Source organism: Fusarium graminearum, chromosome 2 (genome assembly GCF_000240135.3).
Source record: "Fusarium graminearum PH-1 chromosome 2, whole genome shotgun sequence".
NCBI lineage: Eukaryota > Fungi > Ascomycota > Sordariomycetes > Hypocreales > Nectriaceae > Fusarium > Fusarium graminearum.
Window position 1 is genome coordinate 10,376 of NC_026475.1, and position 25,102 is coordinate 35,477.

Here is a 25,102-nt window from a genome sequence, read left to right on the forward strand (position 1 = left end):
GCTAGCCTTTTAAATTTCCTTAGGGTTTATAGCTATATATTAAGCTTTAATATAATAGTTTTTAAGTTAAAAGGGTAAAACCTAGCTCCTTTAAAAGCTCTTTTAATATTATATTTTATAAAAATAACTTAAAAAGCTATATAAAAAGTTAAAAAAAACTTAATCTTAAAAATATAAATTATAAAATATTTAATTAAATACTTTATTTTTTAATTATAAATATTTTTTAATATTAAAAAATACCTAATATTAAAAAGCTAAAATAAATAAAATATATAAATAGATATATAAAATATAATAATCTTATAATTTTAATAATATCTCTTAAAGTTAATAAAATAATAACTTTTATAACTATTAAAAATTAAAAAATAATAAAAATTAACTAATTATTTAACTATTAATTAATTAAAATACTTTAGCTACTTTAAATTTAACTTATTATTTATTATAAGGGTATTAAAGTTACTAAACCTTTACAGAAGGCTTAGGCCCCTTATATATAAATATATAGTATAATTATAGTATATTATATTATAACTACTTAATCTTTTAATTTATTAAGAAAATATAATATATTATTTATATTTTTATAATTATTATAATATAATATAAGTCTTCTAGCTATATAAAGGTTATTAATTTAATTCCTTATTAAAAGGTTATTAAGACTTATAATTATATTAAGCTTATATTAAGCTTATAAGGCAGTATATAATTACCTACTGCAGCTAGCCTTAAGGGTTTATATCTATTATATACTCTAGGCCTTAAAGTAGGGCCTAATAGCAACTAGAGGTACTAAATACACTAAAATAAGCTATTTAGCTATAATATAAGCTTAGTCTTAAGGGGCAGACTATATTATAAGACCTCTATAATAACTTAAGATATATTACTATTAGAAGGAGGGCAATTATAAAGGTATTAAAGTCACTAAACCTTTATAGAAGGCTTAGGCCCTTTATATATAGATATATAGTATAGTTATAATATATTATACTATAACTGCTTAATCTTTTAATCTATTAAGAAAGTGCAGTATATTACCTATACTCTTATATTTATTTATTTATTTTAGCTTATTATTATAATATAAGTAAATAGGGTTAAGTTAAGATAGTTAAATAATAGATAGATCTAATTATATATTAAACTTATTATAAGACTCTAACTTAAGGAATTTAACTCTAGATCCTTTAGTTTAACTTCTCTTAAGGTAAATTACTTAAAGATCTTTTAGTAACTATTTACTAATTAGTTATAACTTAATCTCTTTATAATACTCTTATATATAACTTAATTATTAGAAAAGTTATTTTCTTAATATTAATTTATAAGATAATATTAGCTTAAATTAATAATAAATAGTAAAATTAATTAACTTTTAATATTAATTATTAAAATTATAATAATTTATTTATAGTTTTTTATTTATATTAATTTTAGCCTTTTTTACTTTTTAAAACTTATAATTACTATTTTAAATTATATTAAGCTTATTATAAAGCTAATCTTATTAAAATTTTAAATATTATTTAATTAAATATTATATTTTATAATTATATTTTATATAAATTAAAATTAACTATAAATAATAATTAGATCTTTATATTTAGCTTTTTAATAATTATATTTTTAAAAGATATTTAGTTTTAACTCTAATTATTACTTAATAAAGTTATAAGCTTAATACTTATTAATAAATAATATATTATAATCTATAAGTAGAGAATTAGCTATTTCTTTTATAAAATATAATTATAAGAGAAACCTTTATATATTTAAATTAAAAATAAATTAAATAATAATTTACTCTTTTAAATTAAATCATTATTATAAATTTAAGTTAAAATTATATTATAATTAAATACTATTATAATAGTAATATAAGGTCTTAAAAAGAACCTTATATATACTTAAGGTATATTAGAAATTAAAATTAAAGTTATTTTAAAAGGCTTAAAAGGCTAAAAGGATTCTATATTTATTTAAAGACTATAATATTTTAAGTTATTAATAATTATTTAATTAAATTAAAATATTATAAGGTAAGGGATTTTTAACTTATTTACTTATTTAACTTACTTACTTATTAAGTATATTAAATAAACTCTTTATAATACTCTTATATAAAGTTTATATTAATTAAAAATAAAAATTATATTATTATAATTTTTATTATAATTTTATTATTAAATTAAATTATATTAATTATATAGCCTTATTATATTATTAAATTTTATATTATTATTTATTATTATTATATTAAAGGGGGTTTTCTATTAAAATTATTACTCTCTTTAAAGATATAAAGTACTACTAAAGTAATTATAGTAAATATAGTAATATAATAATATAGTAAACTTAGTAAACTGATAAAATAATAAACTTAATAAACTGGCTCTTAGCAAGTAAACTGAAAACTCATTAATTCAGCACTGCTAGATAGATATAACTCATCATTACCGGATGACAACTCAGTGCCAGCGGATAGTAACCCAGCTCTCACTACCTACTAGGATAACGCAGCTTAGTAGGAATAATTATCCCAATCATTATATAAACTGCAATTCCTACAGATATCATCCTATTCTTTCTACTTTACCATTTAAGATCTATCACTAAAATGGCTTACTTAACCACCTTGGAGGCACGGCTTGATGCTGTGTACAGTGCTTTGGAAACGCTTGGACCCGATTCATTGGCAGAAGACTTTGTCAACTTTGCGTCTTTCTTCTCTGAAGATTGTATTGCGTATTTGAGAGGTATGCGAGATCACAAAACGCCAGCCTTTGGCCGACAAGGCCTGATTCACGACCTGCAAAATCTTTTACAAAGCCAACACTTGAAAAAACGACGCGTCATATCACAAGTCGCCAATGAGCAAGGAGGTCAAATCTTCAGCGAGATGGAAAATCAGTATATTGTGCACAGCGAAATTTTAGATCCATTTCACAAAACCGCTGTTGTCTCATTCAACAGAGAGGGGCTTATACACTCCTTCAAACTTTACTGTTGCCGTAGCCACTTTGTTTGGCTTACACAGCAAGCTACTGGAGAGGGCTCTTACAAAGATCTGACTGTATGATATTAAATCTCGAGTTAAGAGGTGTTAGTAATATGGATTAGTGCATATAAGCTTGGCAAATCAATCGACAAGGTATCTGTATTCAATGTTTCTTAGATTATACTAGATAAAGGAAGAGGAGTTGAGCTAATACAAACGTGTTGGCCTCGCGACTACTGCGTCAAAGAGATAGGTATAATTGAAGACCTTGGCCGAGTTGACAGTACGCTCTTTCAGAATCTTTGGCCCATTTAGCTGCCAGTTTTCGACATGAATAGCTTGATCAGGTGCATCATGGAGGGGTGTGGTACCATAATCTTTGCAGGCCGACGACTATAGCACGAGGGGCCGTTCCCCTTCACGGTTATTTCACCTCGCCATTATGTCAACCTAAGTAAGAATTCTTCGAAATGTGTGGCATAACCGGGGATCTTATCGTGCAACTGACGAGCATGTAGAAATTGTCAACTGGTTCGAAGAGAGTCTCCAGAGATCCGGGGTTGGTGAAAGACCTAGCAACTGGGACAATCCCAGACAGTGCAAGTTCTTTGCCTAGCCTTTATCCGTGCTGGCTGGAATACTTATGGCTTCCTCCGATACCCCAAAGCAAACGGCCAGACCCAAGTATCCATTTGCTCCGGTCACTAGAACGTTGCGCCGCTTGTGTTTGTCTACGGTGATGGCTCCTCTTTAATGAGCAATTCCGTCCTGACATCCTCGCCAGAATGCATGTTTATCTAGTAGTGCTCTTGCGATTCGTTGAGAGCGTTGAAGATTATGCAATACCGATAGCGTTCCGTAATGTTGGTTACTATCGCAATGGCCTATTGCACATACTTAACTTAACTTTCCCAACCCGATCATGGTCACCTCTAGGGTCTTCACATGAAGATAGTGCTAGCAGCAACATATTACTGACAATGTCTTGAGTCAGATCGATCAGCCATACTAGAGGTAGGCGATTGAATAGTAATAAAATAGTAAAAAAGAAATGCTATATAAATAAATAGCAAACCGTACAACAGCGGGGATTCGCTGGTCGTCACCGACCCAACTACTAATCCGCCGGTTAGTGGCTTGACTATGGGAGAGCGGACGGGATCCCGTATTTTCCACTACCTTTGGTCGTACGTACCGGTTATGAAGCCAAGATATAATATATAGCTGCATTGTGATTATCATTCATCAGTTTGCTAGAATGACCTTTGCGTTCCTCCTTTCTGGAACTGTTCAGTCATAACTTACAATAATCGTAAGCTCATAGATTTTGTGTCTCGCTGGCTCCATGGCCCTCAAACCTACAAATGCTTCTACCACCATCACAGGTCTACTGACGAGATACAGTAGCGGGCTTCCAACCTTGATAACAGTCAGTACTCCATTCCAGTTGAGACACATCTTTCTAATTTGAATACAAAGAAGAGATTGTATGAAATACACTGGGCGCTGATCCACCACAGCTATCGTTCTGTTTCTAGATGAAAAGAGGCTGCCCATGAAATTAGGTGGATAGTTCCAAGCGATACCCCAGGAGACAAAAAAAGCGGTCATTATCTGGCCATGTACAGGTTCGCGTTCAATGCCGTGATGACACTCGCATCTTCCTTAGTTGCAACGACAGCTGGCTTAGCTTTGAGTCTGTTGAAATTGGCTAAGGAAACACTTTCTTCTAGATGTTGTTCTTGTTCCTCCATCCCTCCCACTTCATCATCCCGACAGACGCGTGGGACGATACACCACGAAATAGCACCACTCTGTTCCTGGCCCGAGTGAGAGACGTCGCCAGGCTTTCTAGCGTTGTCCACTGGGCGGACGTCATTTGTTGCAAGTTGACGAAAGATGCGGTCACTATATCCTTGGACTTCTCCTACCAAGGGGCGTAAGTTGCTTGAACTCGTACGCCAAGGTCAGTGGCCAGAGGGAGGTAATGTACTACAGACAGACCGAATCATACGAATTGAAGGAGAGCAGCAAGTTTGTTCAACCGCCATAGTGTCTGATATCCCCCATTGCCCCCGGAATTGTGTCGCGCTCCCATCATGCAAAGGTAAAACCTGAGGATCTTCTTGAACTTCCTAGAGAGCTAAGATGGCTTCCATAAACTAGTGGAACTTGTGCGAGTCGAATTCTTCGAGAAACATGGGCCCATGTCCCATATTTCCAGAGGTCGTTTTGCTTACGTGACATGTTGATAGAGGACCATCTATCTGCGTTACTTATGGACTACAACTTGGACAATTTAACACAAGCTTTCGCTTCTGCGTGCACCGTCTCAAACCTGCTACAGCCTTCAGTCTCTTATAGTATCTGCCGGGAGCTGTTCGTCCCATATCGTGGGCCCTTTCACCTACATGGCCACGTCGTCGATCCTGAGGCCGACTATGCTGGTGCTTAGTCTAACGCTTGGCGTCCCTGCCATGCTATATTTCAGCTTACTTGGAGTGTTGGTTGTTGCACCTTCACTACAAACTCACGCAATTTATCTCCACAAGGTTACCTTACCATGGTTCAAAGATCTAAATACGCCTGAACAGTTCGGGTTCGCTCATCACCAAGTCACGCCCTTCTACATCTCGACCGCCGATGATATCAAGCTGCACTCTTGGCATGTGCTGCCTTTAGCGACGTATGAGTTGCATCAACAAGAGCTGATTGCACAAGGACCCGAAGCTGGCTTGGTTGAGAACTTTGAGGATACTTTTAACTTCCATCTATTGAAAGAAAACCCAAATTCTCGCTTAGTCCTCTACTTCCATGGCACCAGCGGCACAATGGCCAGCGGTTGGCGCCCTGACAGCTACCGTTCCCTTTATTCGGCTGATCCCACAAACACTCATGGTCTTACCTTCGACTACCGTGGATACGGAGAGTCTACTGGCTCTCCCAGCGAGGAAGGCGTCATCACAGATGCTGTTACCGTTGTCAACTGGGCCATTCATACCGCGGGTATTCCACCTGAACGGATCGTAATCTGTGGCCAAAGCCTGGGCTCTGTAGTAGCCATTGCACTTGTCAACGAGCTCGCTCAAAGAGAGCCATCGGTTCATTTCGCTGGACTAGTCGTTACCGCAACATTTGCAGACATTCCTCAGTTATCGGCTACATATCGTATCGGCGGGTTCATTCCAGTTCTTTCACCAGTGGCCAAGGTGAAACCACTTTTTGCCTTCTTCGCGCGCCAGCTGTCAAGCACCTGGGATAATATGCAGAGACTGGGTGAATTTGTTAAGTCGGCTGAGCGGTACGACATCACCCTCTTGCATGCGCAAGACGATACGGATATTCCCATGGAACATTCCGTTAAGCTCTTCAGGGAAGCTGTTAGAGTAGCAGAGAACGTAGACGATTTGACAGAGGGCGAGGGAGCATTCCTCAACAGGATAGGTAAAAATGAGCAAATCCGTGGGGAAGGTGGTTCCGTAAATGTCTGTACCACCAAGAAAGGTGACACAAGATTAGAGATCTTGAAGTATGGAGTACATGACAAGATCATGTCCTATTCTGCAACAGGTCTTGCCATCAGCAGAGCGTTTGCTTCTGGAAATCGAAACGCTGTTACAACGTCGATAGATTAACAAGATAAATAGGGATATCCTCTTATTTGCTACGACTCAAGTTATTGCTTTTTTGTTCCTATAATGAATGACCCAGCAGGCCCGAGGCCCTACTCGTGTTGCCACATCCCTTCCACGAAAATATCAGACAACCCAGATAGTACTCTATAATTTGGATTGTGCATCAAACTCTTTAGCACTCTCACGTCTATGATTTGCATGCTGCAGGCTGTTGGGGGCCTTGATTGTTGCTACATAAGGCTTTTCTCCATCGCCTAATTTCATACCGTACATTATCCCACGCATTCAATCGACTAACACGCCAAACCCGAGCAGCCGGGACAAGAATCTCCGATATTGGCATCTGCAATACAATACAACCTTCCACACTATGCCGGATTTTATCTCAAATGGCACGATCCTGCAATGTTTGGACATATACGGTCCAAAACGAGTATGTTTCGTGCAGCAGGTACTTGCAACATGTCCATCAGATAGCCAGCTTTGCACACAGGAAACGTGTATCATAAATGTGTACATGAAACAGACTTTCTCACATTTCAAGCATACTGGCTTATTCACCATTTTGCTTCCTTAATTAGTGGCTCTGTTTTTGTTGTGTTACTCTTGGCTCTCGCGAGTCGGTAGTGTCACAGGCGTGCTCTTCTTCTAGACATTGGTGCGATCTGCCAGCGGCTGGGGCTCCTTGAGGGTTTCTGTTGAAGCTGGGAGGTCGATAGAATCGGCATCTGGAATAGGTGTCGTAATATCAGGTGTTGGGGTCTCTTCTCCATTACCTTCACCTTCCAGCATAGCGGCTAGTCGGGCTGCGCGCCCTTCCTTCTTGCGAGGTACAGGCGCTGTGGAGTCAATAAATGCTAACAGATAAACGGGATTATATGAGTGACTTACCTCGTCCGTTCTCCTGGACATAGAAACGTCGGAGTAGGCCAACGGCTTCATCGCGCCCCCAGCCACCTTCGATCTCATAGCCAGATTCAATGTTTCCGCCATCGCCTCCGCCTGGAGGATATGAGACACCCAAAGTACCACTGCCGTCTGGGAGCTGTGCAGGTTTCGGGGTGGGATGAGCACTAGCAGTCTGTCCATCCGCACTGACGGGAAGGGAATTGGCATGAATGCTGAAAACACCGCCAGTTCCGCCAAACTTGTCGTTGACAGCGCCGAAGTAGACTTTTTTAATGCCGAGCTGACGCAATAGAGAAGCACACATGACACATGGCTCAACCGTTACGTACAAGATGCTTTCTCTGATGATCGATCTGTCGACTCGCGCATCAGGGTGGCACTTTTGTCCGTAGGGGTAGAGGTGTCCTTTGGCTCCATCTTCATTACCTTCATCTGGAGGTCCCGAATCAATGGAAGACGTCTCAGAACCTGCTTCAGACTGGTTCTCAGCTTTGGGCTTGAGATAAGTCGTTCTAGGCCCATCCTTTGGGGGGTAAGATAGCAAAGCACCGAGCGCCATGAACTCGGCGTGACGAGTACCATTTCGAGTGACATTGGTCGCATTCATGCCCCGTGCAATAATCCGTCCATTATGAACAAGAACGCACCCAACAGGGGTTTCGTTGGTTTGAAGAGCGAGCCGGGCCTGTAGACGTTGTGTGAGTTTTCATGAGCCAGTCCCAGGTAAAGAAACTAGCCCTGTGAAGGAGACAGAAAGGCTTACCATATCAAGAGCTGCTTCTGTAAACTTCATGTGCATCGCTCGCTCAGCTACCACAGCAGGGTCTGTGAATATCGGTGCAGGTGGGATGACTGGCGTGACTGGCTTGGGAGAAGTCAAGATGGATTTGTTGTCTTGAAGCTCCAGGCGGGCAAGAGACTCCGACAGCTGAGATGCGCTGGGGGGTTGGTTTTCTTTATCTGCATCCTCATTGTGGGTAAGTCGATTCTGGAGAGATTGCATACTGTTGGAAGCAACAGGTATCGCAGCGGTCTGGAGATTATACTGTTGTTGGGGATAGTCGGTCGTGGTCATACTTTTCGTGGCAGAAGGCGATGATGAAGAATCTGGATTTCTCTTTTGCTGAGCTTCGTTTTTATCTTTGGAAATTTCCTGGTGATCGTTGCTTCCGTTGCTGGCGTTACCCTTGCCAGTTTGGTCAGTGTCGCTGGCACTTGCACTGGCACTGGCAGTGACGCTGTCACCCTCGCCAGGCATCACCCGGCCAAAGAGACGGCGTATAGCCTTTGCACCTGCTTTCTTGGCTGGCGAAAGGCCAAGTGACTGGAGAACTCCCATCTTGTCTGCTCTGGGTACTAATCCACCTAGGGTCAAGGTAACCTTTGAGACTTTGTGTAGGTGTCCTCACTTCACTTTTTCTACCTAGGTAGGCACGTAGTTCCGTTCAGCGCAACTCTTTCTCTTTCTCTCCGGTGAGTCTTTTCTTGTGCTTCTTTGTTTCTTTCGTCTGCTCGTGATCCATATACAAGTCACCACTCAACGCTTGTTTCTCCTTTATACCACGCCTTTCGTTGCTCCTCTTAAATAATACGCCCTGTGTCCTTTCAACTCGCGCGTGACACGTCTTTGTCGTATTGGCAACTCAAACAGCAGCGACAAGCCCCTTTGCCAAAAACAAAAATAAAAAAGGGAGGGTAGTAAGTAGATGGAGCTTGCTGATGGGGATAAAAACGAGTTGATTGCTGGTTTCGACTTGTCGCTTAGTCCAAATTTGAAAGTTGATCTTTTTCCAAGACTTCTTCTGGCCTGGCAAATTCCTAGCGTGGTTGGAAGATTTTGATGCCCAGTAAACATAAATCTCTCCTAGCTTTGATAATTCTTCATAGGTCGGTAGGATTCTTTCTCTAACTCAACAGGTAGGTAGGTGTATGAAGAGGTCGGATCAATCAATAGTCGCACTGGTTAATAACAAAACATCAAGGAGTGGCAATTCAACAAGTAGTGATTCAGCGGTCGATGTTTAGCTTTAGAGAATTAAACAGGCTCGCCATAAACTCCAAAATTTAAGAAGAAAAGTTCTAGTTGCGCATGTCCTACCCTGCCTTTGAGAGAAGATTTCACGACTTGCTCCCGGCGCTAAGCCATATTAAGACTGCCGTCTATAACGGACGCCCCACCCTGAGATTTGATGTTAACGGAACACAAGGTCTAGGAAACTGCCTAACATGCACTAACAGGCGACACAGATGTTAGTGCACGGACTAGGCTCAGGACTTACAATGGACAACAGCGTCGCTAAATGCCTGAGGTCCAGAAGAATGATTTGGTGAGAGATTGCTTCTTCCAACAGACTTAAAAAGCTAAAACTTATTGGAAGAGAATTTTATCTGCGCTTCAATAAGCACATCGTTAGAGCACATTATATAAAACAAGGCACAACACTGACAGATCTTGATCGCGGTTTGCACATGTTGCACAGCAGCGACTGGACAATACACTTAGTTCAGCAGTGGCCTTGTCGCCACGTCATTGGAATGCACCGTAGTCCAGAGATCAAAAGGGCTCAGAAGCCAGTTCAAGTATTATTTTTTTGCAGGTCGATGCTTGTTCTACCACAACGGCCCTATTCTAGCAAGGCCAGCGCAACTGCGTGGTCTTTCGCTCTTAACGCTAAAGTTCAAACAAAATAAATAAGGAAAAGTGAAAGCAATGTGAGAACTTGAGTCATGGACTGCGATCACCTCTATCTGCTCCACCTGGTATGCGTCAAAGATAAGCCGTTACACAGCAATGAGACTTCTGCTCATCGATATCGTCCAACTGGCTGGTGTCGTGCCACTCAATGCGATGCTCTGTAGCTTTGAGGCAACCCTTCTGGTTTTTGACGCCATCTGCTTGACCTTCCTCTGCTTTTGCGAAGAAAAGTGTGTCTGGTGCTCGCAGCATTCATCCCCGCTAACAAACAGCTGGTAGGCAAAGGACCAGACCGTTGAGGCGATCAACATCATACCAAGGGGTACGAGAGTCTCCAGACCTGGTTGGCGAATCGTCGACGTCGGGCAGTACGACGCAAGAGCAACCACAGCGGGCGTGGGAGAAGGTTGGGATATATCTCCCGCCACATTGTGAATCTCTGCATCGCGAGAATCTGGTTGCTTGGGGTCGCCTTCGGCACTGACATCGTGACAAGCTACTTCGCTGGCTGTATGTACAGTCTCTGTTGATTTGAAGACTGCTACAGCGCGAGCAATCTCGTTCAACTGGGAGTCTGCTTGTGCGGCCGCTGCTGCAAGTGTTTGAGGATTCTGTTGTGTAGCCACAATCTCGGTTGGCTGAGAAGCTGCTTGAGTTTCTGCATTCTCTGATAGTCGGTGATCTAATGAGCCTGATGTCGTCATTCCGTGGGCTTCTATGATATCGCGACTGATTGTCACCTTTTCCCAAGTTAGTTGCCGTTCCGAAAGGAAGGAGTATGTAAGTGAGGTACGTACGTTACTATTCGTAGATGACAAAGTATCCACGGAGGATTGGGTGTAGGATGTGACGACTGGCGCGCTGTGCTGTGATGAAGTATTCGTGCTCAGAATGTCTGAGCCGAGACTGGTAGTTGGCGCAATAGCGGCGTGATCCTTCAAGCCAGCTCCAGAATCGCCATAGACATCTTCGCGGCCGACCTGACCATGAGTAAAGAGGTGCTGTGGTGCGGAAGCAGGAGCAGCGAGTTGTCCTCCGAAGAGGTTGTCAGTAAGCTGGTCGCCACCTAGCTCGTCGCCACAACTACTCAATTCATTCGAGAAGTCCCGTGGTGGTAGCGGGTTCGGTGCTGTTGATTTCGGCTGACTAACCAACTGCTTAGAGACTTGAACCGGGACCATACGTTCATCTTCCGAGAAGGACGAGTCGGGAGAATAAAGGTTGAAGTCCGCATAGTCGTGGTTGACATCGACTTGGTTGAAGGGCAGATACGCCGCAGAATCGTCCAGTTCTGCAATCTCTACATCGGCCGTGCCACGAGGATGGCGAAGAAGGTATTGTTCTGTCGTTGGAGTAATGGGCTTTGCTGAAAAGTCCGATACAGAGGAGGAGGACTGGGGAGATAAGTAGCCCTCTGGATCGTTGAAGAAGTCATAACTGTCATCGACAGCAGGGTATTGAATGAACTGCTCCCATGCATCGCTTTCTGGCTCGACCGAGGCAGTCAGGTTGTCGAGGTTTACTGAAAATTCTAGCTCTGGAGTTGTCATTTGGCCGCCAAAGGCATCCTGAGCAACGACAGAAACCTTTGCTTCTGGGGCCACCGTCTTCGTCTTCTTGGTGACCTTTGCGGGCTGTGCTACCGTGCTGGTAACACCACGCTTCTTGTGGCTAGGATCACAACGGATCTTCTTCTTCTTGCAGCTTTCGCAGGCCTTGATGATTCGCATGAGGTGGGCGTGGTCTCGCTGCTCCTTTGTCTTGGACCCTCGGGAGGCAGAGTTGGTCACATCACGACCATCCTTGGTCATGATCTTCATTCCAGGCAGGTTAGAGAAGTCAGCGGGCTGCTGGCTGGCTGTGGACTTGGGAGACGAGCGGCGGGAGGAAGTGTTGTTCACATAGCTCCAATCCCAGTTGGATGTGGCAGGGCTCGTGTTGAAAGATCCATAGCTAGAGTCCTGGAGAGGGCTGGCGCTAGCAGGAGATTCCACAGAAGCGGAAAGTGTGTAGACGGGGTAGAACTTGAAAGTATGTCCAGTCAGGTGCGCATACTCAAAGTAGTCGAGAGAGATAGTGGCGCGCTTCTCCTGGATCGAGGCAGGGCCAGGGATGTAAGCGTTCACCAGCTCGTCAAGCTCCGAAGATCCGATGTTAGGGAAGAACTGGAGCTGAGCGCCAAGAGTAGGTTGGAAAACAGAGAACCCTTGAGGGAGAGTGTTCGAATTGGTCGCCATTGTTAGCTTTGAGGCTCCGTTATTGGCTTGGAAAGACGGAATCTTGAAAAGGGTGCGGAGTCGCACTCTCGACTGTGGCTTTGTTAGTTGACCACTCGGACAGTTGCTTACTCCGACCTGCTTACTCTCACGTGGGGTAATTGTTTGATGACGGGAAGTACCCAGGCGAGATGGCAGAAATATGGTATCTTACGCCGATGCAGGGATTTTTGTCCGTTGAACTAGAATGAACCAAGGTTATGGTGTTTTGAGGTCACTCGAGATGAGGCGTAAAGTAGGGTGATAGGCAAAGCCTTGAAATACCGAGCTTGTCGCCAGGATTGTTGCAGTGTCCTTCAAAGCACAGGATATTCTTGGCTTCACAATTACGGACAGTTCGTCGTTCGGCAAAGAGAGAGAAAGAGAAGTAAGAAGAATAAGAGGAAACGCCTGAGGCCACGGGGGAGGGCGTTGTCGAAGTATTTCAATGTGGTTCGAAGCTGCACTGGCTGATAGGTAAAAGAAAAGTTGTCCTCCTAAGTCTTGGGGTACAAAAATAAATAGCCTAAAGGGTATAGTCTAAGTAGCATAGGTTAATCTATTAATTTCGTCTCTCAAGCTTCTAGCGGACAATTTTTCTGATGCCCTGAGGACTAGGAAACATGGCGCAGCAGGTGGGAGGAGCAGGAGATTGAGTCTTTCGGCGTGCTGGAAGAGGTATAGCGTTGTAAGGCAGAGTTATTATAAAGACCAATCATATTACAGTACTTTTGAAGAGCCCACAATGGTAAGAGTCACCATTGGTCACCCCGACCCACCTTCTGCACCATCAAAGCTAAGACTTCGGCGAGAGAATAGCATTCTTGTTGGTCAATGCTTAAGCCTGCATTTGAGGATGAGTCAACTTTCCGTAACCCCAGATTTCAATGCCACCGATACGACACTCAAACAGGGTGCCCGGGGTCAGACAACCAACTGTAGGTACTTGCTACCTGGGCAGGGGCGGGTTAGTAAAAAAATAAAATAAAAATTAAATAATTAATAAAAATTAGGGACTTGAAGCAGTATAGACGAAATCATTAGTCTACTCTTAGGCAATATACACACTAAGAGTGATCTAATATTTATATCAACTACTAGATCAGTACCGGTTTTTATATGCAACCTACCTGCTTGGTAGACTTATCTGTGAAATCGGAACATAGACTCTGTCTGGGAGCTTGACAATATGAACAATCTCTCGAACTAATTTCCTTGTATAAACTCTGTCAGTCTTATCACTACCACAGAGGGCCTGCGATTGAGTGAGTTGGGCTCGTTTCTTCAAGTCACAACATTATTCAATAAGACCAGCACTCATCTGGACAGCATCAAACCAAGATGGCTCAACGTATTATTAACCGTGGTTTTCCGTTCTTCGTACCATGATACTCCGACGGTATCCCAGTAATGAAAATGTAGGTATTGTACCATGTGAGTCGGCGGGTTTGTTTTTGGGACCGGTGCGGAGGGACGAGTCGGGGGTTTATATAATATGATACCCGACCAGAATCGTGATCAAGCACGGATCTCTTGCAAGCAGAAACTAGGTAGATGTATGGATCTATTCCTAGTCTCCACACCTAATCGCATTCACGACTCCAAATCCGAATCAGCCGGTGTGCTTCACGCCGAGATACAAGGCAAGGGTCCTATCTGTGTGGATGGCACCGTCTTCAAATTGTTGCTCATGATGACTATGCCTTTCGCGCTTCCGAATAGTGAATCCATCATTTGGGAAATGAAGCACAAACCTCAAACGCTTAAATCCATGCCCCTTGAGAAACGCTATCCCTCCATCGTACTGATAAATCTCACCAACACCAAGGTGGTACGCCGAAGTGACTCTATCGGCAACTCGCACATGACATGCAGATACTGGTGCACTTTAGTCGGCCAGGCTCTCTCACACAAAACAGAAGCGCACCATCTGGTTCTGCAACACTCGTCGTCCACATTCCAATCCCGACAGGACGGTTTCTCTTTTATAGATTCCAGTTAGAGAGTAGCAAGTGAGCTGAATCTACCAAAGTGGCAGAACTGCGTATCAAATCATAAGTACCAGTGCTTAAGAAGAAGGCTGTCCTTGTAAAAGCCGGAGACCTGGGAAATTTTTGTCCCATCATTGCCGGGGTGGTGCTTTGGAGGGCCTCGTCATCCCAAGTAGATCTTCTGCGTGCCTACTCCAAGCACCACCATTTGGCCTGCAAAATCCTGGTAGCTCTGATCGGACTGTGTCGCTCGCAGGATTCGCTTTCTGTAGGGAGTTCGCAGACACGATGCGAGACGAGGCTGAGGTCTCTAATTGGACCAGAGTCTGGGGTGGCAACCCAGCCGCGTCCTGTTTCCTTGCAGCCTTCTTACCTCTGGTGGCAGGGTTCGATATACGCGGTAGTTGCTTTATTTGGGGTTGTTGTATAGTTTGTTCTATATGTGGCTGTTCTCCCAGAGTTTGTTTTCCTTGCACTGGCTTCTTTTGTAATTGATCTTCTCTCGATAGCTCTCGTGCTGGTTCCTGCTGGTGCGCTACAATTGGAGTGTTCCCCGGAGGCTTGAGTGTGAGATGATTTCTGTGCGAAGGATTCTCGGTTGTTATGTTCATGTTTTCAATCGCTGCGATTTTTGGTTGGCCAAACCCACCAATGCCGAAGTTAGGAGGTGGAAAGTCTTCGACTGGTATGGTAAAGCCAATTATCTCCCTACTCTTCACACTCTTTCTTGACATCTTGGTAATTCGAGGACCAGAACTTGTTTCCGCCTTAGCTTTGGGTTTAGTCATGGGCTGGCGCTCTCGAGCAGACTCAGTATCGGTTGATGAGTTCTCGTCTTGGTTATCAGAATCGCCAGCTTTTGAGGGTGGGTTCCTTGCTGCGATTTCCTCTTCATTGTCACTGAGCACAACTTGAGCTGCCTTTCCCCGTGTACGCCGACTCGGGTTTGTGCGCCGAGGTGGCGTCGCTGAGGCTCTATCTTTCTCAGAAACAATATTATCCGAAGCTGAATCCTCCTCCATTTGGGGGGTTTCACCTGCCAAACCTCGCATCGGGTTCGGGTTCTCATTCGACTCCTCACCCGATACTTTTTCTACTGCCACTGAGTCGAAGTTATTAGCAGATTTGTCGCAGGGCTCTTGGATAGAGCTGGGATGTTCTAGCACAACGGAGTTCTTCCCTTTGGCTGGTGGCGGTGGTGGGTCAGTGCCTTTCGCATCGTCGTGGGCTATGCCGGATTCTTCTTGCAATTGCATTATAGGAACAGCGGGACGATCTGAGGTATGTGCGTCGCTTCCTGTTCCTAACGACAAGGGGAGCAGTCTTCCCAATGACCCTGCTCTGTCACCTTGCTTGTTCTGCGCTACCATAAGCAACCCACGACGCTGCCTCGATCTGATACGAAGCTCGGTTCTCGGTTCCTTGGCAGGCGGGGGTTCAACTGCTCCAGTTTGTGCAGGCGGGTCTCTGTCGGTACTCAATGGTCGTTTAGTGCCATGAGTCTTCACGGCAGCTGACTGGTTCTTCCTGGGTGGTTTGGGGGTAGCGTTTCGAGGACGTGTCTGGGTGACTTTGCGTGGGTGGGATTGTTCATCCTCGTCGATCTGGATTGGGTTTTGAGCTACCCCATGATTTGCCTCTTCCATAGTCTTCTGATACATTGTTCCTCTATCAGTCTTGGACTTCTCTAGACGTGCGGTGCTAAGGTTCGTTGGAACTATTGGCGTTTGGTGGCCAGATGAAGCACCATCGCCCTGTGCGAGCCAGCTGAGGAACGCGTCGTCATTGGTCTCTGCTAGCTCCTTTCGGTTTCGACTTGAATCCCCAATATCTACATTTACTGCGGAGGGTATAGGCCTGGAAGATTTATCCACTGCAGGTACTTGCCGAGTGCTGGCAGAGCGTTTGAGATTTTGAACTGCATTGTCCAAACGCTCCGATTGTTCGGTTTGTGTAAAAAGTGAAATGGAATTGTCTGAGTTATGTGATAAAAAAGGTCTTGCTTTTCCCGGCATATTTGGGCGGCCTTTCGATATCGACTCTCTTTGTGGAGGATGTTCTTCGTTCCAGTTCTGCTCATTGCCCGCCAGTAGTTCTTTCAGCGAAGCTCGTTGTGTGAACACCCGGCGGGGTGCAGTCTGGTTAGTAGCACGGGTCTCCGGCTCTTCAGGATCTTTTGAGCATGGTGGTGCTTCTGAACTTGTCTTGGTTCGTTTGGAAGCATCCAGTACATCAGTTCTTGTGCTCATTGACGTGTTCTTGGGTTTCATGTTTGTCTTGGCAGGCAACGCTTGACTCCGAGCTGCCGAGACTGAAGACGAAAAGGGCGTCAAAGTCAATGTCGTCCCGAAGAGGGCACGAGCGTGTCCCATTTTGCTCGGAGGTGACTCTTCTTGCCTTCTCCTCTTCGACGGGCGCGCGTCCTCTGTAGGTGAATCTGGCTGTTGAGCAGGGCTCTCGGCCATCTTGCGCACTTGGTACGGAGAATGGGGGGGGATGACAGCTCTTCCAGTTCTAGTTGCACCCCCTACCAGATCGTTGAGCGGACGGTGTCTAAGTCGGAAATGAGGTGTATTCTGATCGTTTCTGGGGGTATGAGCAGTTGCTGCTGTCGATCGCGGTGTCCTTGTCCCAGCATTTGATCGCCTCTTTTCGACTTCTTTTGCGCGCTTATCCAACAATTCTGTGAGGTCCTGTTCTCGCTTCCCAGTGCAGTCCGAAACCTGCACAATGGCAGAGCCACGATCAAGCTCGAACTCATCACCAGGCTCAAGGTCGCCACCTCCCTGCCAGTGAGCATCGCCAATAAAGTGACTTCGGTCATCATATACCATCACCCGTTTGTTGAATGTGTGGTATTTTAGAACGCCATCCTGCCAGCGTTTCTGCTTTCTCTTCAAATCGTGTGTAAACAGGCAGATAAAGTCAACCACAGTGGCGGTTGAAGGTACGGAGCTGGGAGTCATGACTCTTGGCGGATATTTGAGTGTGATGTCGCAAGCCCGTCAAACACATCCTCTATCGGCATTTCGATGAAATCAAACTGGTATAGTCATTCACCAACTCAAACAAAGATGCCTAACTACGTCAAGAACGCGTAGAAACAAATGAACGGGTTAAAGTGCTGCCAACGCGACGCCATATCACGTGTTCACTCCACTGTAAGTGATTTTGCTGCCTGGAAGGTGGCACGGTGGTGACATCTGCCTACCCTACAAAGTTTATTCCTTCACGCAATTCTTTTTCTTTCCTTTTCTTTCCCTTATGCATCTACCTCTTGTCGTCCTGATAGTGCAAGTATATATGTCATGTTAATTATTCGGATTTTCATGACTCTTTACTGAGAAAGGGCGAACTGTCACAAGACTTGATGGACTGTAGTCTGATGAGAGAACGTTTCACATGACTTGTTCGCCATTACTGTATTAGCTCTACTGAACAGTGGACAGTGAATACTCGTGAATCGTCAATTCCATATGAATCCGCCACAACATACACTTTATCATGCTGTTTTTGTTTGAGACTAGTTCAAGGAGGGTCCCTTCTTAGAACATTTTGTTCATAGCAGTGTAAGACGGTGGAAGATCACCATTAAGTCCTTACAAACAAAATGTATTCTATGGGTATCATGTTTTTATAACACGTTCGGTATCTTATTGTACCAGATGCAATTAAATAACACGCTCAATGCCACCTAGGAGTAATAGCGAGCCACTACGGGGCCTGTCTCCGTCCAACGCCTTTTGAGAAAGAAAACCAAGTCAATCTACTTGCCTAACGTGTCATCTTACTCAATCCGAGTTCATATGTGCCGTAACGACAAATCGGATTCACAACAGTCTTGTTTCGCTATCGGCTCAGGTAGTCGCCGCTACCCATGGACTCAAGATCCATTGGAGTGACAGGGCCGGGACTTCCCAAGGGAAGAAGTCGAGGCGATATAGGTTTATGAGATCCGGTAGTGGCGAAGCGCGAGTCACGGAGTGGCAGAGAGTTGAGTGATATGCCGGGTTTATCGCCCGACTTGGCCGAACTGCTGAGAAGTTCGTTGGCAGCCATACTTGCCTGTGCAATCATGTCGCGTTGATACTGCTGCAGCTTACGGCGAAGCTCTGTCTCTGGGTTTGATTGACTATTCGCGCGAGGGACTGTCTGGGAATCGGGCCCAATATTGGATGACATAGTCCCGTTCAGTGGGGGCCTCATATTGCTCTGATTGCCGTTTCTGCTCTCGTAATTTGACGGGTAGTATTTGCCCATTGGAAGTGGATTGTCATGGAAGCCCGGGGCAAGATATGAAGCAACGGGCATGTTTGATTGAGACATGAGTGCACTTTGAGCAGGATGTGAAGTGGGACGATCCGCGTAGATTGGTCCTGATTCCGAGATAAGACGGCTCATACGGGCGTCTGGATGATTCTGGAATGGATGTGGACGGTGCACACGACTGGTGGGATCCTCGTGGAGGGGAAAGTATCCTCTGTTATTGTATGAGTATATTTTAGTCTTTGGATTAGAACTAAGTAAACTCACCCAGGCAGGTCACCTCGAGCAGATAGAGGCTCAGGAGGTGTACGAGCAGGAGCAGAAGTGAAGCGTTTGAGTTGGGGCTGATCAATGGCTATCGGTCGAGCGTGACTACGACTGCGAGGCGTCGACGGGGCGGATGGAGTACCAGAAGGTCGCTCAGTGTCATCTAATTGACAATCATGTGTAAGTATAAGAGTTTAAAGAGTAGATGAAGATGGGATGGCTGTGACGAAGATCGATGACAGCAGGATGAAAAACAGGAAAATGAGGCATGGGATGGGGATATAAGAAGTTTCTTGACAAAAGCCGGTAGTGCAGGCGTCACTGACAACGGCCAACCCCGGAACGAGGCATGGGGCTACCCCGCGATGGCTGGGACGGGAGTGAGTGGAGAGGGGGTATCAGTAGTGCAATACATGGTCATTCCCCAGATAGGCTTGACTCGCGAAAGGCTGGAAATGAGGCCGACAAGGGCAGATGATTAAAGGAGAAGCGGAAAGGATAAGCATAGTGTGAGATGTAGGGGATCGAACGCTAGCCAGACAGGAGAAAGTCGACCTGACCCAACGCCATTTGTCGTAGATAAGCATGGGGAAATGAAAATGAAAATGAAAATGGAGATGGGTGGGATGGGAATCTTGAAAACGGTGGTGCGGGAGCTTCCCTCCCGAGACCTCATCCCGCCCCGCGCTTTTAGCCAGTCAATCATGACATGCATCATTGGCTGCAAAATAGGTCTGATGCGTCGCACCGTAGAACGGGAGCGTTGTAGCGGCTCTCGAATGGTTCGATCTTTTCCCAAAGAACGAACACTCTTGACTTCCACAACTGGCATCGATCCGTTGTACACGACTGGTGGTGTACAGAAGGCAAACAGGACTGGACTGTAGAGCTTATGCCAGGTGTCAAGGGATACTGGACGCCAACTAGACAAATTTTGTGGCGTTGGACCAGTTCGCATAGAGAACGTGTCTCGGCCTCGGAGGTTTCTAGGCAGGTAGGTGCCAGCTGCCAGGTCCAGCGCAGCAAATGCCCGTCTCCGCTCGGGATTCTCGGCCGGAGGCTAGCCCCGACGTCCGGCAGAACACTCACTCGAGCGCAGGCGATGGAAGATCAATGAGAGGAGAGAGGTGGGGTGGATAGTGATGAACAATCAGGGGTCAAAGGAGGGATATGCATTCCAGCTAATTCGGGTAAGCTTACCAGTGAAATAGGAAGTCTGAGATCCAATGTCTTCGCCATCAAAAAAACCATCCCGTCCCCGACTTGGCCGCGAGTGCTGGTGAATTATTGGAGTGTTTAGTCCAGAAAGTTCAAAATCACAAAGATCATCAGACCGGGGACTGTTGGGTGAATTATTGTTCGAGCGGTCCGAGTTTGTAGACATGGTGCGTCCCGACATCGAGGGTCGCATGCGCGGCGAAAGGTAAGGGGACTTGATCGTTCTGGCGAAGCTGGCCATTTTGTCGCAGCCGTGGTTCGATATCTGAGCTTAGATGCTTGGTCTTTTTGAGGACGCGTATTCGTCTGACTGGTGATCAGGCGGTCCAGGTCCAAATCGTGCAGTAAGCACCAACGCCGGTGCACATATATGAACAGGTTCTGAAAGAGGTCAAGAGGATGGTGCGGACAACGAAGAGTCGTGGGCTCGTGGGCAGGTGGGCAGTTGGTGGTCGATGGATGTATGTATGGATGGGTGAATGAACGATTTGCAGTGAGGGGCAACAAGTGTCGCAAATCAATAAAAAGTCAAGAGAGCTGGCTTTTGTGTTGTTCGAAGTGGTTGGAATGCCCACAAGCATAGGAGAGGAAGAGGAGATCGAGGAGGGCAGCCTGGCCACTAGACTGATAACTGGAATTGAAGGATGTGATGGAGGCGTCAAGATGGAAATGGCAATCACAGGCCTCCGGGGTAATAAGTATTGCGGGAGGAAGAAAGTGTACAGGTAGGTAGGTCGTAGTCAGTTCTACTTTCCGTAATCATGCCTGTGCCTGTCTTTTGGATCGAGAAATGAAGGGTTGCTAAGAAATGAAGATCGAAGGGTCCCGAAACGGTTTTGTTATCACAAGCGAGTCACTCTTGGCTTGATTGATCGCCTCTCCCCATCCCCTTCCATCCATCACACAATCCCAACCAACAAACCGACCCGAAAAGTGGGAAGTGCAAACGACTTCCACTAATCGGCCCCCGAGAGATTGAAGCGAGGAGTGTCGGGACGTGAGCCCAAAACGCAAAACTACATACGGATACAACCACCAAATAACTAGTCAGGGCCAGGGCAAGGCGAAGGGTTTGGTGGATCTCTGCGACGTTCTACGACACGCTCTAAAGCGGCTTGCTTACATGCCTCCTCATGTCCTGGCTTGATATTTCCAACACCAGAGCCCGCTTTTGGGCACAGTGCAGTGCCGTCTAAGGGTTGGCCATGTGGGCAGGACTCTTGACAGGTATTTTGTCAATGGATGATTTGTGTGCGAAGAGAGTACAGTGCAAGTGCCAAGAGATACCTGAGGGACGACCCTGTGAACCCCAAGCCACCAACGCAAACGAATACACCAAGCGAGAAAGAGACCTGTCAATGGGATGAATGAGAACCCTCGGTCGGCGTCAAGACGTCGCGACTGACTAGGTACATCGCAGAGCAGGCGGCAGCAAGCAAGTCCCTGGGATTTGCTGTAGGGACCCTTTGAAGCCCCTACACAGATATTGACAGACAAGGGTTGCGGTCAATGACGATTTTTGACGGTGACTCGATACGATTTTGCGATGGTATCGGCCTAAGCATTAGAGGACTTGGCTACAGAGAGAGTACGGATATCCGAGACGGAATCACCTACCAAGACAGTCCGTCCATGCCACTAGAGCCATCTCTTAGGTAATTTGTTTTTTTGCTCCTTTGAATTTGCGGTTGGGATTTCAGGCATGCCCTGTACCCAGGTAACTAATGAATGGCAAGTAGGGCACTGACTGGCCTTCTTTGGTTTTGCGTATGGTCCATGCAAAAGAGATTTGATTTGATGAAATAAGGAGGAGATTACATTTGCTCACAATTCGCATTACTGACGCTCGCAACCTTAGTCCCTGGAATTGTTTCTTACTATGATTCTATACTATTCACCACCTCGTATTGTGAGCACAATTACTCTCGATGAGCGACCAATGTACCAATATCGTACAGCAGAATATTCCCACGTGCTAACTACTGATTCCATGTCGTTCAACTTTGCACCGTTGTCTGGAGTTAGGATCAACATGACAATCGCTTACAGTAACTACCTGTGGTGCATTGCATTGCATTGCATTGCATTGTTACATATTCATGCTCACCAGCAAGCTCTCCGTTGTCTTACTCCAGGCCAGCAAAGAATATCCTTGAACCGTACCGAAAACAAACGGGCTGTCTACCAAGCGGCCCCCACATGGAGCTTTTATCAGGTATCTGATCGACGTCATGGCGTCGAAAGAACAGTGACTTGGCTTCTTGGCATGCTCATAAGCGCCGCTTTGCCATCCCTTCCTTTCACAACCTCGAATAGGTCAAGACTGTTATCACACCAAGAACCAAGGTTAGAGTGGTAGAGCAACCACTCAAACGCCGGACCCTTGAAAAAAAAGACCCCTTCTTGATTGTAAGCCGTCATCGTCACATTACTTCAATAAAGTCTTGGGAGCAAAAAACTGTCCGTGATCGACGCTTGACCCCTCTTTGCCCGTGTGTCTTGGTCTGGTAGGTGCAACATTCAAACACCCTGCGCCGTGATGGTGCGATACTGAAGTTACGGCGTATTGCACCATGTTATCGTTTTCTTATCCCTCAGGGTATCTCGGATATCACTTGTCTTGGCGCAAACGCAACCTGCACGTCTGTCTACACACCTACGGGTAGAATTGGCGACACAAACCCGTGATGATTTCACACGCAACTTGCGGTGACTCACTGGGCAATTAATTGGCGAGACGGTTTTCACTTAGGCGAGAGCTATTGGTAGATCTAGCCAGAGGTTGGGTGCACGCCTCGCGGGAGGCTGCCGCAAGTGGTTGCATTGCTCAACTGCTTATGTACGTACAGTGGCCGATTCGGGCAATATAACAATGAGATTAAGTTCAGTACCGTATAGCTATTATTTCAGGAACAAAACAGCCTTTCCTTAAGGGAGGGCAGGGGGAAAAAGAAAACAGAACATTCGATGGTATCAGAGTCGTGTCGTAAGCTCGGCAGTCCACCAGCCCGACCGGCAGGCTTTCTTGCTTCCTTCCCATTATCGTCGTTGTGGTTGAACAAGGTGATTATCTCAAGTCGTGAGCGGCATTGTGTACGGGCCACGTTTGGTTCATCCTTTTCCTCATTAAGGGGGTGTTGACATGCATGTCTGGGCCCATCATTTGATTAGACGTGAGCGCGGCCAGTAAAGCGCGATCTGTGGTCGCGGTGCTTCCACCAGTATCCGAAAGCCCCCAATGCAGCGATGAACCAGAGAAGAGCACTGGCGAGGTCAACCCAGACAGCGTTCTTCATGCGTCTGACATCTCCATCACCCTCGGCGTCCTCATTGATATACATCTGTAATATTCGAGTCAGCCATGAGCCGTCTACAGTAAGCACCCGGGGGAGGGCAGGTCGATGTCAACTCACCTTGCCGAACACGCCAAAGAGGGCAATCCAGAGGACGAATAGAATAAAGTCCCATACCGGAACAAAGACACCGGCAATGCGCAGGACAAAGGGGACGAAGTAGAGAACACATGTCACGGCAGAGATGCTACCAACTACCACAGCGTAGACCTGCAAATTGGCACTTTTGTCAGCACAGCACTACCCATTATATCGGGTCAGAATAGCATAGATAAATTCAGTTTACTTACCCATTTCGAGTCGGAGTACTTGCCCAGAAGGTTCGCATGATGAACGTCAGTGCCATACAGACCACAAGTGGCCAGAGCAAGGGCGAAGAGGAAGAAGTGAATGACGGTGAACACCACATAGCGTGATAGCTAGATCTTTGATGCCCATGATGTCGGTTTCGATTCGGTCGCTTTGGGGGGAGGTGTAAATAAGTTTCAGAGAGATATTGGCGAGTTGCGGTTATCTTCAGGTGGTAACGGATGGGGAATTAAGGGGATGAGGGTGGTACGAGAGATATATTGAAGTCTTTAGGAAGTATTTAGTATGCTTGTCGCAGAACGTCACCAGGACCAGCGAGAACTCCCTGTTCCTGATGGAGGGTAGCCCACTGGCTAATTAATACCTTAGTGTTAGACTAAGTAGAAAGCCTCTGCCGTCATGCACTTAATGCCAGCCAGCTCAGGACAGGCAAGGCCAAGATCGACCAAATGTTTAACAATTTTTTTTATTTTAAAATTAGCTGCCATTGGAAATTGTCGTGATTCACAAATATAACTATGACGTACCTAGTTTGAGCTAGCCTTGATTTAAGTGCTTCGTGACCCCTGGTCATGCATACCTACTTGGGACCAAACCAGGTCGGATTATCCTGCTTCTGCTGTTACCTTGCCCAATGTGATCAGCATCTTGTTGTTTCAACTTTTATGGACGTGACTGGCATTTTGCATTTCTGTGATTGAGCGATTTTTTTTTTCTTTCCTTATCGTGAATCTCATACCCTGTCCAACACAACCTTTCTATGACTGACTCGGTGACTGAGGATAAATAGGTTAGTCTCCATAGCACCAACGGAATAGATCATTTTGTTTGTTCTTGTCTGACTACGCAGCTGTAACAGGCAGGTTGTTATTTGCTGGGCTATGTTAAAAGCACTGAGTTTGTCATATAAAGGTTTAGTCTAGGAATAGAGTGTAAGTTTCACTCAAACGGTTGCTGCCCAGTTTTGATTAACCCAGGCAACAACATTATCCACATTCTACCCTAGAACCGTCAGATCAGACGGAGTACACCGATGCAAGGTATCAAGGTATGTTACAAAAACAATCTTCCCAGGAGTAATAGCCGTAAGTTGCCAATGACAGTCTTTGAAAATGCTCATATTAGCATTGCTTAGTATTGCTGTCTATCCTAAAGCGGTGCATCAATTGTTGTGGCACATGTTAAGTTGCAGCG

General features: G+C 45.2%; 8 protein-coding genes and 1 non-coding gene across 9 annotated transcripts; 1 reads left to right on the forward strand and 8 right to left on the reverse strand.

Annotated features, from left to right (window-relative positions):
* Positions 1-2,629: 2,629 nt before the first annotated feature.
* FGSG_13260 (uncharacterized protein) lies at positions 2,630-3,091 on the forward strand (the record flags this gene model as incomplete). The annotated part of the gene is made up of 1 exon (XM_011321434.1): positions 2,630-3,091. The coding sequence occupies one exon, from the start codon at positions 2,630-2,632 to the stop codon at positions 3,089-3,091; it is 462 nt and encodes a 153-aa protein (XP_011319736.1).
* A 716-nt stretch (positions 3,092-3,807) lies between these two features.
* On the reverse strand, positions 3,808-5,257 carry FGSG_11592 (uncharacterized protein; the record flags this gene model as incomplete). The annotated part of the gene is made up of 6 exons (XM_011321435.1): positions 3,808-3,881; positions 4,206-4,234; positions 4,274-4,290; positions 4,373-4,472; positions 4,637-4,937; positions 5,251-5,257. The coding sequence occupies 6 exons, from the start codon at positions 5,255-5,257 to the stop codon at positions 3,808-3,810; spliced, it is 528 nt and encodes a 175-aa protein (XP_011319737.1).
* On the reverse strand, positions 4,084-4,199 carry FGSG_20044. Its single transcript, XR_892998.1, has one exon. It is a non-coding gene; the product is annotated as a 5S ribosomal RNA (ribosomal RNA).
* A 551-nt stretch (positions 5,258-5,808) lies between the features above and the next one.
* FGSG_13261 (uncharacterized protein) lies at positions 5,809-6,117 on the reverse strand (the record flags this gene model as incomplete). The annotated part of the gene is made up of 1 exon (XM_011321436.1): positions 5,809-6,117. The coding sequence occupies one exon, from the start codon at positions 6,115-6,117 to the stop codon at positions 5,809-5,811; it is 309 nt and encodes a 102-aa protein (XP_011319738.1).
* Positions 6,118-7,293: 1,176 nt separating this feature from the next.
* On the reverse strand, positions 7,294-8,812 carry FGSG_11590 (uncharacterized protein; the record flags this gene model as incomplete). Its single annotated transcript, XM_011321437.1, has 4 exons — positions 7,294-7,484; positions 7,537-8,239; positions 8,318-8,514; positions 8,560-8,812. The coding sequence occupies 4 exons, from the start codon at positions 8,810-8,812 to the stop codon at positions 7,294-7,296; spliced, it is 1,344 nt and encodes a 447-aa protein (XP_011319739.1).
* A 1,324-nt stretch (positions 8,813-10,136) lies between these two features.
* On the reverse strand, positions 10,137-12,486 carry FGSG_11610 (uncharacterized protein; the record flags this gene model as incomplete). Its single annotated transcript, XM_011321438.1, has 2 exons — positions 10,137-10,989; positions 11,047-12,486. 2 exons carry the CDS (start codon positions 12,484-12,486, stop codon positions 10,336-10,338), a joined length of 2,094 nt encoding a protein of 697 aa, XP_011319740.1. The 3' UTR covers positions 10,137-10,335.
* Positions 12,487-14,502: 2,016 nt separating this feature from the next.
* Positions 14,503-17,461, reverse strand: FGSG_11609 (uncharacterized protein; the record flags this gene model as incomplete). Its single annotated transcript, XM_011321439.1, has 4 exons — positions 14,503-14,544; positions 14,689-14,761; positions 14,869-14,902; positions 15,145-17,461. 4 exons carry the CDS (start codon positions 17,459-17,461, stop codon positions 14,503-14,505), a joined length of 2,466 nt encoding a protein of 821 aa, XP_011319741.1.
* Positions 17,462-18,161: 700 nt separating this feature from the next.
* FGSG_11616 (uncharacterized protein) lies at positions 18,162-19,262 on the reverse strand. The gene is made up of 2 exons (XM_011321440.1): positions 19,029-19,262; positions 18,162-18,975 (listed from the first exon to the last, which is right to left on the reverse strand). The coding sequence occupies exon 2, from the start codon at positions 18,675-18,677 to the stop codon at positions 18,345-18,347; it is 333 nt and encodes a 110-aa protein (XP_011319742.1). The 5' UTR covers positions 18,678-18,975; positions 19,029-19,262; the 3' UTR covers positions 18,162-18,344.
* Positions 19,263-23,413: 4,151 nt separating this feature from the next.
* Positions 23,414-24,731, reverse strand: FGSG_11615 (uncharacterized protein; the record flags this gene model as incomplete). Its single annotated transcript, XM_011321441.1, has 4 exons — positions 23,414-23,587; positions 23,660-23,809; positions 23,890-24,018; positions 24,648-24,731. The coding sequence occupies 4 exons, from the start codon at positions 24,729-24,731 to the stop codon at positions 23,414-23,416; spliced, it is 537 nt and encodes a 178-aa protein (XP_011319743.1).
* Between the last annotated feature and the right edge of the window lie 371 nt (positions 24,732-25,102).

Bases quoted from the DNA above. Each gene is read 5' to 3' on its own strand.
- FGSG_11616 (XM_011321440.1), bottom strand. From the start codon at position 18,677: ATGTCATCCAATATTGGGCCCGATTCCCAGACAGTCCCTCGCGCGAAT.